General features: G+C 48.2%; 1 protein-coding gene across 4 annotated transcripts in view; it reads right to left on the reverse strand.

Moving 5' to 3' along the window:
* Nucleotides 1–82: 82 nt before the first annotated feature.
* The window catches only part of TRIM9 (tripartite motif containing 9), a 90328-nt gene continuing 75896 nt past the window's right edge, over nt 83–14514 (reverse strand). For 2 of the 4 annotated variants that reach the window (XM_084834531.1, XM_084834518.1), the window contains exons 8-10: nt 10993–11296; nt 8025–8187; nt 83–7478 (exon numbers count right to left, since the gene is read on the reverse strand). In XM_084834531.1, coding sequence (XP_084690657.1) covers nt 7416–7478; nt 8025–8187; nt 10993–11296 — 530 coding nt within the window. In that variant the 3' untranslated portion in view covers nt 83–7415. Of the gene's footprint in view, nt 7479–8024; nt 8188–10992; nt 11297–12878; nt 12903–14514 lie in introns of all 4 variants that reach the window. The other 2 variants (XM_084834539.1, XR_014787799.1) reach the window with 2 other exon arrangements.

The following is a 14514-nucleotide window of genomic DNA, read 5'->3' on the forward strand; positions in this document are numbered from 1 at the left end:
GTTCTCTGGATGTCTTCTTTCAGCATATCCCCCTTTCCCCTCCCAGATCCAAACATATCCAAGAAAGCAGCCGGAAACCTTTGCAATTGTCTGACTAAAGTCTTTTATTAGAACAACACACGGGACCCCCTTGGGCCTGAAGGGCAGCTGTCTGCAGCTAACGATCGCATTACGGTGCCAACAGCGTGTCACGAGTCACTAGGAGCCTAGTCTAAGCATCAGAAACATCATAAAGAAGCAGGACCGATGTCTATGGAGATCAGGGCACCCGTGGCCCAGCCACGAAGCCTCCTAGGAAACAGAACCCACAAGGAGACCCGCATCACCCTGCAACCCAGCTCCTCTGCAGCCCAGAAACACAAATAGCATGAACCTGGAATTAGCACCCATTCGATAAATTAGGTAAACATAATGCTGGAACAAGATCATCATAACAGGAAATAAAATCAGTTCTAAGGGGAGGGAATTCTAAATGGGAACAAGTCCTTATTTACAGAGATATCTTTTGTGGTTTAGTTTCCAGAGTTGCTTTTTTTTACTTTTTTCTGTAACGTTACTACATTTCATCCTTTTCTTCAGCCCATTCCCGATTTGTCTCCACTCCTGGTTAAATTAAAGCAAGTTATTAATAATTTAATTATGAGACACAATGATAAAGAAAACAACATCTCAACTCTCCACACAACCATCTTCCTCTAGAGAGCATCACCAAACTGAAGAAAATGCAAGGCGAGCATGCCGTCTGTAGTACAGACCACAGAGTGGATATTATGGCAGAAACCACGTTGGATGGCCGTGGGCCGCGGACTATGTACATAATGTTAGCCTGAATTACCAGCCAGTCCGAAGTCCAGAACAGAATCTGATGGTGGAGTTTATCAATAGTGCTTGAGCACAAGTATTAGAGCAAAGGTGGGCTATGTATGGCCTGCAGGTCGCATGTGGCCCCTGCCGCCCCCAAAAATACTGACTTGTTTTTAAAAGTCACCTGGCGCAGCCATTTTAAAGCCTTTTTGACCCTTTCAGTGTTCTCTAGATGCAGAGTACACAAAGGGTAAAAATTAGCTTGAAAACAAGCTAATTCTGACCCTTTGGCACTCTGTAGCCACTCTGGATGCCATTTAAATCATTACTTGAATTTTTAAAAAACTTTTTTGCTGCTGGGGTGAGTGCAACCTGTGTTGGGTCCAGGGTGTGAAAATAGTCCCCAGACCTCCCAAAGTTGCCCAGCTCTGTTTTAGAGGATTGCTTTCTCTAAAGTGGAATATGGGTTCCCAGCCTGGCCACAACCAATGGGTCAGAGGCTGAAGAGGTCCCCTATAAGCTTGGGCCAAACGCAGTCTGAGGGGGGAACAGCCACAGAACTCCTTAATGAGGATGTTGGACTCCGACCCTGAGACAACCTCTGACCACTCAAGTGGGTGGTGTGATGCCTTTCCGAGTCCACCTCCCTACCATCTAGGATCCCTCACTGCAGGCCACAAAAACACACGGAGATTACTAAATGCCATTAGACTACCAGAATCCAAGGCAGAGTGTTGTCTCTCTCTTTTCAATTCCTTTCTTCTCTCGGCTGAGGAATGGGGCTTCAACAAAACACAGGCCTATATCATCAAGGTACAAGGGCTCAATTGTGTGTTGTCTCTTGCTGGAGCATCTCTGCTACTTTGGAGCTGTCCCAGATCCTGTTAGCTGATAGTCTGTTGCTGCCTGCTGCTTTATTATGTAGTTTGCTGCTGGGTGCAATCCTGCTCCAGGTCAGTCTCCTCAAGGCAAACCCCATGGGTCTACCCCAGTGTAACAGGGCAACACCAAAATGCATGCAAACATACAACTGCCTACTCCTAAGGGATCAAATGAACATCTATCTAACCCGTGGAGTCCCCACTGCACTGCACATCCATGTTGCAACCCTCTTGGCATTGCAATCAGAGATGGCGGTAGCGTGGGTCTTCCGGGAAGTGGAGGAATATCCCATTGCAATGGTGTTCCTTCTGATTCGGCAGAAATTTAATAGCATGGACGTACATAGGTTAAAACTGCAACAAAGTCCAACAAAAATGCAGGGAAGATTAATCATATAATGATGATCAAGAAAATCAAGATAATTTTGTGCATTTTGATGATAAAACACCGCTTGGCCCAGCTTCAAACCAGAGGTGGCAGCTGTGAAAGGTAGCCATGGCATATTGAATTTCCTGAGAATGTGGATGTACTGAGGATGGGGCATCCCTGCTTTTCTTCTAGGCCCTTTTACATGTTGGTCATTAGCCTCAAAGGAATGCTAAATCTGCTTAGTCGTGGCCTTTTTAAAGGCAAAATGCTGATATCTAGAATGGCTGCAGGCAGACATCATCCGGCACTCAGGCATAAGGGGAGATATGCACCAGTAGGCAGTCCAGGAAAATGGAGTCATGCCACATAAAGCTTGTTTATAGAATAAACATTTTAAAATATTTTTTATTGCATTTCATTTCTATACTGCCCCATAGCCGAAGCTCTCTGGGCAGAAAAGTTAAACATCCTAAGAGGGTCCTCTCCGCCCCACAGCTGTTGTCCCTTTATCTAGAATTGACAATTGGGGGATTTCCCATTGTTAAAGGTCTATGCACAGCATCAGAATAGCTCAACAGCTGGTTTGTATGTTACCTAAGTGGCACGGGAACCATGCATGGTGCTTGCTTCCAGTGTAGTGGAGACAGGGCTGGCAGGGACAAAGTGCCCAGGACAGTGCCATCAACTGAACACCCCCCACACACACACACCCGGCTCCATCTCAGGCTTCCCTGTTCCCTCTGAGCTTAGCTGCAGTCCTCACAGTAGCTGCAACAACATATTATTGGGAGGTATTCCAGAAGGCTTGCTCCTGACAAAGATGAAATCAGCTGGAACTGGTTTGTTGATATGGATCAAAACAGCTGCCTGCATTTTGGACTCTCCCTGTGGGCATGGCTCTGCACTTCAAAATTTGACCGCCACAACCACGTCTTGGTTCCAATATCTGTAGGAAGCAATCAGTTTGCTGGAGGTTGGCAAGATTCCTTCCCAAACTAACATCAGCCACCCACGGGTGGAGAACAAGGGTGCTATTCAAGGAAGGCCCAGGAGCACATATCTCCCCCACCGCACATGTTCCAGGCTACACATTTTATTCTTGGGGAATACCTACATCACTGGCCTCTCAATGGTTCTGTACACCTAGAGTGCAATCCTATGTGTGTTTTACTCAGAGGTAAGTCCCACTGTGTTCAAACGGACTTACTCCCACGTAAGTGTATATAGGCTTGCAGCCTTGCAGCACAATTGTGTTTGATAGTGCTTACTTCCAGGTAAGCGTACATAGGATTGCAACCACAGTGACAGTTGAATGGGGCTGTGCACCAGGGATGGATCTCAAAGGCACAAATCTCTTTGCTTCAGAAATGCAGCAAGACAGAGAAAAATGACTGGCTTGTGTCGATAATATTGCTACAGTGATGACGCAATATTAAAATTAAACCCAGCCAATGCCCTTAAAACACACGAGATACATGTAAGGGTGAGTCTTGTGTGTATGTTGCCCCTCCCAATCTGGAACAGCATCCCTGCAGCAGGCCACCTTCAGCTTAGCACGTGACCATGCAAGTCACGTCATTGCTTTCTGTGCGGGGCAGACCTGGCCAGGAGCTGTAGCATTGACAGGTCTCACCTGTACCTTGTCACCTTGCTTCAGCCTGGTTATCTGCTGGGTCTGTTTAGCAAGACCTCTGGGAAATATCATCAATGTGCATCAGGATTTCCCAGATGTCTTGCTGAGCAGCCTCTGCAGCGTGACTGTCTCTGTCTGGCTCTACAGCTGAAACCATTCTCTAGAACTGTGCTGGGCCTTCTTGAATCATTGGACTGTTTGCCCCATTTGACTGCTGGTCATAGAGACCTAGAACCAGTGGTATGGTGGAACCAGGGCTCACAGGGATGCAGCACCAGCACTTTTTGATTAGCGCTGGCACTTCTTGACATCACGTGCCACCCCACCATCTCAGAATTCCCTCTTCCCTCTGACCTTTGCAGCAATCTTCACAGGAAAACGGACTTTCCCAGCAACAATATGTTGTTGTGAGCAATCCTTGTTGTCATGCAAAGTATTTTGGGGTGGCTTGGTCTTGAATGGTCAGTTCAAGACCCATCCGCTTTACAAAGGACCTGCTCCTGGTGGAAAGGAAAACTGTGAGAACTGGTTCCTTGTTATGGATCCACACAGCTGCCTGGACTCTGGGACAGTCCTGGGGATGTGGCTAATGGGATTGTCATGATCTGCGCCTGCCCTTCAAAGATTATCACTTCACCACTGGCTGGAACAGTCTGCATTCTCCACTGGGACTGTTCTAGCCAATGCTACAGTGGTGATTTCTGAAGGGCAGGCATGGACCATGGCAGGCCCCATAGCCACGCCCCCAGGAGAGCCCCCTTGCTTGCGGCCGCCTGTTTGTGGCTGTGCTTGGGGGCTCCAGTTTATGTGGATTTGCTTTAGGCTTGTGTTCCTGGGCCTGGATCTGGCTACAGCTCTGGAGCTACATCTCACCCGTTTGCTCCTGACAACCAACCACCCTTACATGGGCAGCCTGTTGTCTCTGTAGCACACAGGCCATGATTTAGAGCATTTGGCCAATTGATTACAGTACCAAAGGATGACATAATGGAAGTCTCCTTAGGCACCCTAGTGGGGAAGTCTGGCTTCCGCCCAGCATGTTGTGACAAAAATGATGTATCCCAAGCATGCCAGAGAGCCCAGGGTCTCTTCCACCCCCACCCCACTTTTAATAGTGGCACCAAAGATTAATCACGAGATCATGTAAACAAACGAGAAACAGACGTGAATTATGGGAGCTGCCATCTCGGGATAGCTGATGGTGTAAACCAGCCCCGGTGTTACACTATTGCAAACTTTGCATTCCTCTTCCACATGCAAGGCATAGAACGTTTGGTTTCAGGCTTACGAAGGCTGGTCCTCTCCCTCCGTTCTCCTTTTGCTGTGGCACAAGCTGCAGTGCCAAGTTGCTTTGACCAACAGCCCATTAACCTGAGCTAGAGAGTGATCACACTCACAATGTAGATATCTGCTAAATCCAACAATCCATCCCAGAAGAGAAATGGGATATTGCTGAAATGCTTTGGGGGGTTGTGGGGTGTTTTTTTTTGAAAATGTAGAATTTGGCATTTGATTTTCAAAACTCACTGAAGTTCACGTCTGGTCACCACACATTCAGGTAGGCACCCCACCTCTAAAGTGGAAGTGGACCATCCCTTCCAAAGCAACAATGTACTCAAAATTCAAATCCCGGCATCTGCCACTGGAATTCCAAATGTGACAATGTCAAGTATTTGGGAATCTGAATGCATACTCCATGCACACACACACCCAATCCATCTCCGTTCTAGTTTCCGGTGGTGGGCCTATGTCTGAGGTGCACTACTACTGGGGAGGCTGAGGAACTCACACGATGGAATGCTCCTCCATACAACAACAACAATTTCCCACACATAGGAAATGAACATGTCAGAGGGAAAGAGCTTAGCTTAGGCTCTCCCTGACACCCTAGTTTTCTATGTGCAGGGATTATATATGTACATATTTATGCATAAACGGACATTCATTCGCGTGAGCCCTCATCTACAATCTGAAGGAGGACAGGCCAGGTGGACTGCCTCAGTGTCTGGGCCAAGCTAGATGTGATGGTGGCAGCCATCTTTGTTTGCTGATGTGTCTGCCCTGTTCATGGGCATTTCTACACCAGCCTAAAATCTTGCATTTAAAACGGGGCTTTCTGCTTCCGTTTTAAATGCAGGATCACAACTGGCTCCCTTTACGCGTGCTTCCTTTACCCCCTCCCCTCCCCGCTCCTTCTCCCTGTATCTGAGTCTTCCATTATCTTTCATCGATCCGGCTCCTCTCCTTGCCGCTTTTCTTCTTTTCATTGAGGGAACTCAAGAGAAACACAATGGGGTAATTTGATAGCTCATTATCTGCGATCTATTTAAAAACGGAACAAAGGGCACTTAGTGCAGGAGACGCTCTCGAGGGTCACAGCAGGGTGATGTAAAGAGCCCGCAAACTTCCGTGAAGGAGCAATCTCAATCACGCGATAAAAGTGCCGTGTGAAAGAGCCCCATGTCTAAAATCAGGGGTGGGTCTATTTTTTTAATAACAAAAGGTACACGCAGCAGAGCTGGGGATTCCAAAGTCATTGTCCAGCACTTGAAACCAGTTCTTCCCAATGTGACTCACTCCTAGCTGGGCTGGAGAAAAGTGATTGAAGTGCAGGGAGAGGTTCAGCTCCCCCCCCCATTTATATGCACTTACAGTTGCCAAAAATAGACCCTCCCCGGATTTTAGATATGAACATACCAGACACTTGATGAACAAAGATGGCTGACCTGCCTGGTGTGAAGAACCAGGCCTCAGTCACTAGGCTCCAAAGGAATCCTTACCTAGCTCTCGTCGTTCATAAGCAACATTGTTATTTTCCAGTACTGATTAGATTATTATGTCAGCGTTCTGTGGTTTGTGCTGAACTGCCTTGAGTATCCTCTTGAACAAAAAAAGTAGCTCATGAATTTAAAAAAAAGAACAGTGAAATTCTATAATGTAGGGAGTGTTGTCAGGTCTCCTGGCTCCAGTATAAGAGCCCGTGTACCATTCCTGTAAAAACACACACAACTTTTACCCCCCGCTGCTGTGACTGGAAAAAAGAAAAGCCCATGTCCCCAAGACGCGATTCATTCCACATGGCTTTGTGTGTAGACGAAGTGGTAATTCAAGGCCAATGTTTTTGAAGGGATTATACAGCGAGAAAGGCCACGAGGAGAGAAATGGTGGAGGTAAGGTCAACTGGACTCAGTGACGCTTTTCGCGCAAAACAAGTCTCGCTCGCCCACTGGCGTCTAGAAGCATTTGGTTTGCCATACGGAAACTCAGTCCGGAGTGATCCAAGCACAGCCGTCCCTCGTGGCGGGGCATGTAAGCAGCTCGACAGCAACCGTTGCGTCCTTGGGATCTGATTCACATTTAGGAGAAAGGACAAATCCAAAACAGAAAACCGAACCAAAAAGCTGACAGTCGCATCTCTGGCTCTCTGGGAACTTTGTTATCAGCCAAAAGAGCAAAAAAGAGCAAAGCTAACACACACACAGCACATGGGTGCTGAAGAGGCCAAGGGGGGTCACCGTGCCCCGTGGGGTGCAAAGTCTGGTCTGTCCTTTCTATTTCTAGATTCCTCCCCCCACCCCCCTTTTTTAAAATTTGGTTTTTGCTGGCCTGGAGTTACCAGACGACCAGATATTCTCCTCCTTGCTCCTATGAGGTCAATTCCTGAAGAAAACAATCGCAGCTCTCTCGATGTGTCCTGAGAAAAAGCCAGCGGGCACCCACTTCCTCCTTACTGCATGGAACCCCGTGCATTATAGAAGTCCGGGACCGGCAGGCCAGTGTGAAGCGTCACCTACAACCAAAGACCACTTAGTACAGTGTTCAACCCGGATGGTGTGTTACATCCCATAACAACAGTGGGGTGCTTTGCTTTCCCCACGCACAGAAAGCCAAACACACACACACACACACACACACACACATACATATATTATATATAATATATAGTCAGCCTTATCCAAAAGGCTCTGGATAGGCAACAAACTATCCGTGATTCCATTAGACAGGCCCATATATTACAAAGTAGGCCAGCCTCCATTGGGGCCCTCCAGGTGTGCTGGATGTGTTGGCCAATGGCCATGCTGGCTGGGAATTATGGGACTTGGAGGGCACTGGGTTGGGGCAGGCTGATGTTAGCCACAATCCAGCCACACGTTTTCCACGCATGCTCTAGGCCCATAGATCCTCCCTCCATTTCTCCCCCCGCCTCCAGTCCTGCTTCTGTTCCTCCCATTCTGCACGGCCCTCACTCCAGCTGCGGATGGGAGCACCTGATTCCATGCCGTTGCAGCCTCCCATTCTCTTTCCCCAGCGGCCCAGATCCCTTCCTACTCCTTACTTGCACATTCCTGTTCAGACTGACAGCAGGGAAGAAGACGCCCTCCAGGTTCTCAAAGGCCACCGGCCCCTGCTGGTCTTCGTTGATGGAGAAAGTCACGGTCCTCCTGGTCAGGTCAAGTAAGATGCCCACGGTGGCTCCTTTGGTGATGCCTCCTTCAGTCCTGTCAGGAAGAACAGCAAGTTACCTCTCATTCTTCTTTTTCTACTGATTTCCTGCCTTTCCTCCATGGAACTCAAGGCAGCATACATGGTTTTTTCCCCTCCCCTCCTGCCGTTTTATCTTCACAACATCACTGTGAGGTAGGTTAGTCTGAGAGATAGTGGGCTAGCTTACACATAATGCTAAGCCGTGGTATGGGTTGTTAAATTCTGGGTTGTCGTGATGTGCAAACACTGACACACTAACAAATCATGGTTTGTTAACCATGAACAACCCAGAAAGAGAACCCATCATTTGTTGTTGGGTTGCGGACTCTGGGTTGTTTAAACCATGGGTTGTTTTGTGTGAACCCAGAACCATAGGTTGTTCATGGGTTGTTTTACCAGGCTACAGAGGTGGCAGGCAAGATGAGTTTAAAACAACAACAACAGTGGCTCTACATGTCAGTACTTCAGCACTGCTAAGGCATTTGAGATACAGGGCGGAGTGGGCAAAGAAAGAGGGAAAGGAACAACTCAGGAACTGAGAAAGCAAAACAAGTTTTGTTTGATTGTTTGCCAGGCAAACCCTGGTTAGAGCAGCAAACCATAGGTTAAATAAACCATGGGCTAGAACTATGTGCAAGCCAGGCCAGTAGCTGGCCTGTGGTGATCCAGCGGGCTTCATGACACATCCAAGCAAGTCTTTTTGAAGGCTCTTCCCTTCATGGGGGGAAGCTGCCATGTTTTCCCATAAAAGAGGAATATGTTTGCATGAGTGCAAATCCATTACTAAGTTACTCAGATGCGAAACGGAGCCATGCAGTGTATGATCAGTGTGTCAGCACCCCACTGCTGGGAGTCTCAAGGATCCTAGAATAGGAGCCAGCGTTAGCTCGTGTGGGGCCCCTTCTTCTCTGTGGCATCCTGAAGACGTCAGACCTGGCTACGGTAACACAGGCCTTAGTTACACCAAGATTAGATGGCTGCAATGCGCTCTACATGGCGCTGCCTTTGAAGAGCCTCCAGAAGCTGCAGAGTGCAGAATGCAGCAGCAAGGATGCCAGTGGGCACATGCTCAACCCACAGTAGCTGCCAACTTGCTTCAGGCCTCATTCAAAGTGCTGGTGATTACCTTTAAAACCCTAAATCATTTGGGTCCGGAATACCTGAGGGACCGCTTCCTTGGGCACACACTAGACCAGGGGCCCTCAACCTTTGTGGGTCAGTGGGAACATCTAGAATGTGGAGAGAATGATGTGGGTACTGTCACAAAATGGCTGCCATTGGGGGGGTTGTCCATTCACAAAATGGCAGAGGTGGCGGGGTCTGAGCTCCAAAACACAAAACCTCCTCTCTTTTTTTTGCTCCAACACTCATTTCACAGAAGGCAGACTGTTGAGGTTGAGAGACATGGGGCCCAGGGGCATTCTTGGAAATAAATATGGCACTGGGGGCTAGCACTTGGTGTCAGGAACGCCCTAGCTGCCTCTTGCAGTCCCCACCAATAGCCAACTCAGGACACAGACAATGAGGAATTCTTTCCGAGACTTTATTCCTTTATTACTTTATGACTCTTTCAGAATACTAGTTGCTAGCACCAAAGCAAGGAACAGCACTGGGGAAAGATAGCAGAGTAGCCTAAGCTCCAGGTAAGGCAGTTGGTCCCCGTTTGAAGGAGAATCATGGGAAGACCCTGAACTTATGGGCTAGGGAGAGATCCTCCCTCTTTCCCTTGGGTCCTCGGGATGCGACCGTTTGCGCGCCAAGCAAGCGCTACGCCTCCTTTCGGCACCCTCCATCTGGCGCTGCTCCCTGTGTCTGCGCCGAGCGTCCAGCAAGCCCCCCTCCAGCGCCCTCTCGCTGCCAGGGTCACTATCTCTCCCAGGAATGCTGGCAGGAGGAATCTCTGCCAGTTGCTGTGCCTGTGAGGGATGAGCGCGCTCCTCTCCCATGGATTGCTGTTCCTCCTCAGAATCAGAACTGCTTTGGGGCTCCATGGGCTCAGTTTCCACCCTGACACTTGGCTCTGTAGCAAGCCAGCCTCACAGTTAATTTTTTTTAATTAAAAAAATCTTTAAAAATAAAATAAAAACCAGGAACAGCGGGGAGCCTTGCAGGTGCCAAGGGAGGAGTCTGAGGGCACATTGGTGCCCGTGGGTGCAGCATTAGACTCCCCAACCACTGGACTGCCTCTGCCACACACTAGACAGCCCTGCTTAGTCACAGACTGCATGTTTTGGGAGCAGAAGGTCCTAGGCTGATTCCCCAACCACTCAGATTCAAAAAGGTCTCCAGGGAACAAATTGAGAGCAAGAGGAAGGCGCTGATTTGGGGGCCACGTACCTGTTGGTGCGTGAGTTGTTGTGCATGAACCAGCTCCAGTCATTGTCCACATACACGGTCCAAACCAGTTGAAATGCACTTGGCATACAAGAACGTTAAACTCTACAGACTGCTTTTGTGATTTGATACTGCAATGCTTGTAATAGGATAGAGAGATGTTTTGTCTGTCCTCACAGCACTTGTATATCTTTTAGTAGTTGGTTCAAAAATGGACTTTTATCTGCACATTTTGCTGCACAACTTTAGTTATGTTTAAAATTTCATAGACATGTATTACTAGTTTTTACTGGCACCTTTTGTCATGTCATTTTAAGCCACATTTTATAAATGTTTTATAGTATTTGATGAACATGCCTATTATATTAGGGTTACTTGCATGTGAGATTTGCAGTTTGTCCTGACCTCTCATTCTCCTTTGGTTTGTATTGGCCAGGAAACTGTTGTCATTGTTTAACTTTAGGAGCCGATTTGGGCCCACGTACCTGTTGGTGTGTGAGTTGTTGTGCATGAACCAGCTCCTGTTATTGTCCACATACATGGCCCAAGCCTTGTCATCTTTCCCCAACATGACGTCCTTGAGCACGTCCACGCGGGCCACCCCGAAGGCTGGGTCTGGGTGGTTGTCATAGCGATCGATGGACAGCTCCCAGTAGTGGAGGCCTTTGGAGAAACCAGTTTTGCCCAGCACAACACGGTCATCATAGCTATTGCAGGTGACAGTCAGGTTGTCATTGGAGAAGATGATGTCGGAATGAGCGGTGCTGGGGTCAAATGAAAACCAGGCCACTGCAAGACACACGAAAGGTTGAGCAGCTATCATCGTGAACAGAAGGATGGACCAGGATCAGCAGAGGCACACAGATGGCACAAGAAGAGTTGCACGCGGCCATGCGGGGAGGGGCATTTGGATCTGCAGCTCAGCCAAGGGCCACACAAGGTGCTTTCTTTGGGTGTTTCTGGGGCCAGTCTAAAGGGAGGCACGGAAATGGCTGGCTTAACAAGAAGGCATCTGAAGTCATGTCTATTCAGAGCAGTCCGGCTTAATCATTTAGAGCCCCAGTGGATGGAATGACTGAAATGGAGTGGAAGCTACTGAGCCTTGTGTACATACTGCGCTACTCACCATGTGAAAAGCACGACAGACGGGCAGCAGTGCATGCATGGACTCCCATCAGTGTCTGGATGCTTTCCAAGGAGGGCTCTTAGCTCACAATGCAGCCCCAGGCAATGCGCACACCGCTGAGTGGGATCAGGGCCTATCAGTCCATGCATCAACATTTCAATTTGCATCTGAGGATTCTGGCTCTCCTCACATATGACAAGATAAAAAGACTTTCCTTTGAATTTCAGGCAGGAAGTCGCCACTTTGCAAGATATCGAGGCCTTGCAGGAATTCTGAGTGGCATTATATTTTGGTGGAGAAAGAAGCATTGACCTTTTGGATTTCAGATGATACCAAGAAGGGCAACAAATATTTCTGGTCGTATAAGACATTGGGGGATGATGAACTGAAATGGTTCAGAAATGAACATCTCATACCCGTAAATACCTACACTTCCATGTGATTCACAAACAACACGAAATTACTCCATGAAACCTTCTCGTCACAGTTGTGTATATCTATAAGATGGCCGTGCAAGTCCAGAATTTGGTAGCGGGAGCAAAATCTGGCCTTCTCAGAATTTCAGGGTTGCACTACATCCAGCTTTTCCTAACCAGGCACCATCCAGGTGTGTTGGACTACAACTCCCATCACCCCAGCCAGCATCTCTGTTGGGCATGTTGGCCCAGGGTGATGGGAGCTGTAGTCCAACACATTTGAAGAATGCCGGTTTGGGGAGGGCTGCATTAGGCGTTTGGCAGCAGAGCTGGGACTATGTGTGTGTGTGTGTGTGTGTGTGTGTGTGTGTGTTTGGAGGGTCTTGTCTGCAAGAGAGAAGCGGCAGGTAGTGGGGAGGACTTAACCCTGCCATGCCCACTCTGTTTCTTGCAACTGCCTTCCCATCACTCTACAGTGGTGTGGTGGCAACCAGGGTTGCACGCACACTATATAAAACAGATCCCCAGTAGGGTGTGCTGCATATTGTCCCAGTGCAGAGGAAAATGGAAGAGGCCATGTGAATGCTGAGCTTCACTGTGTCCACTGGGAGCCTATGGGGCTTTTGGGCAGTGATCTGGGCACATGCAAACTCGAACTGCATAATTTTGGCTCGGTTAGGAGTCATCACCTTATGACAACACAGAAAGGAAGCATACTTCTCTTATCCATGCGCTTCACAGATTTAGAAAAACACACACAACCCCGCTACACCCAGCCAGTGCGATTTACTGACCCGCCCTTTCCCCCATGCACCCAAGCGTTTCATACCTGCTACCAGTTTTTTAATATCGACTGTTGTCATTCCAAGCGCAATGCATGAAGGAGAACAGATAAGAAGCAAGATCGGCATTTATATACAGAGACCGAAAGCTCCGGCTGTGAGCATTCTGGCTTTCGCTCATGGATTTTCTGCCAGCTGCATCCTTTCCTCCCTCCACTGCCGCCAAAGTCGGAACATCAATTTGGTGTTAATGGAAACCTTGTGTAATTATACATAATGGCGCCAGAGACCACATAGCCGTACAGATGGGGAGGGAAGGGTCTGGACAAAGCAAAGGGCCCTGATTGTTTGGATGGTTTTGTCTTCCCACAACTCAAACAGAAACCAAACAGAAATTAAACATGCTTCTGTCTCTCCTTTCCCAATAAAAAAGAACAGCCAGGCCTAGATTTCACTTATTATGATAGCTGAATCCAAGCTCGGTTGATGGGTCCGCTGCCCGAGCTCAGTGATCGACTCCAGCAATCCACCCTGAGTGCAGACGTGCCAACATACACTGGTGCTGTAACGGTTACGGTGGCGGATGTAGACCACGGAGACCCGCGTTCGAATCTCCACTCAGCCATGACACTCTCTGGGCTGGTCGTACTCTCTCTCCTTAGAGGGTATGTCATTCCTTGCAATTAATCATTCGCTGCTCCATCTTGCTGCTCCTTGTATTGTTTTAAATTATTATTGAAGTTGAAATTGCTTTTCATATATATTTAAATGTGATTTTTAATATTTATATGTGAACTGCTTAGAGATCTCATTATATTAAGCAGTATGTACAGACTTTTAGAGAGCACGACAGTAGCCCCTAGACAGCATCTGGAGTGCCGTAGGACGCTGCGGATCTCCTTCCGTGTGCCCACAGACAGAGCTACGAGCACAGGGGAGGAGATCTGGTGGTGGATCTTCTCTCCTCCACCCTCACCCCCACCTGCCACAGAAAGCTGTTATGAGATCGCAACTGCAGCCTCCTCTTAGGAGGGGAGAAAAGGGGGTGTGCTGTTGGGAGGGGAAGGAAAAGCTTGCCATACACAGAATCCGATGGCCGCTCTGGTCCCCTCCCCGCCCTAGCAAGTCAGCTAGATGGGCTCAGAGGCATGTCTAGCTGCTTTTTGTGATTTAAACAGAGGAACGGAGGCGAAATTGCCTCTGTCCTCCTCCTGCCTGCCTGGCTCATGCCAGCCGTGTGTAGAACAGACAGCATTCCGTCGGAGTCCTCTGTCTATCGAGAGCGCAACCCATAGGATTGCATTCTTAATAAGTAAAATAAACTTATTATTTAAAATAAACTTCCGGCCAGAGCCAATGTCGCCCTAGCAGCATTCCGTGGAGCCTCTGCAGGACGCTATCTCAAACAGGTTTTTAAAAGGTTGAAAAACCTTTTTATCTCTCCCCTGGAATTAAAAGGAGAGGCAAAGAGTGCATCTGGATAAAGTCTTGGAAGATTAGTCCTCGCTGCGAAGGAGCAGGGGGGCTGGATTCCGAGACCAGCCTGCCAGAGCTTAATCATCGCTCAAAAGCTGTTTTGAAACTCCTATTTAATGAGGAGAAATTAGGGCTGACGTGCTCCATTGTAGCTTATGGATTAAGAAATACCAACAATATCTGAGGAATGGTTTAAGAAATATTAAC

This window comes from Heloderma suspectum, chromosome 1, assembly GCF_057233095.1.
Source record: "Heloderma suspectum isolate Gila_16-S chromosome 1, 16-S_ref, whole genome shotgun sequence".
NCBI lineage: Eukaryota > Metazoa > Chordata > Lepidosauria > Squamata > Helodermatidae > Heloderma > Heloderma suspectum.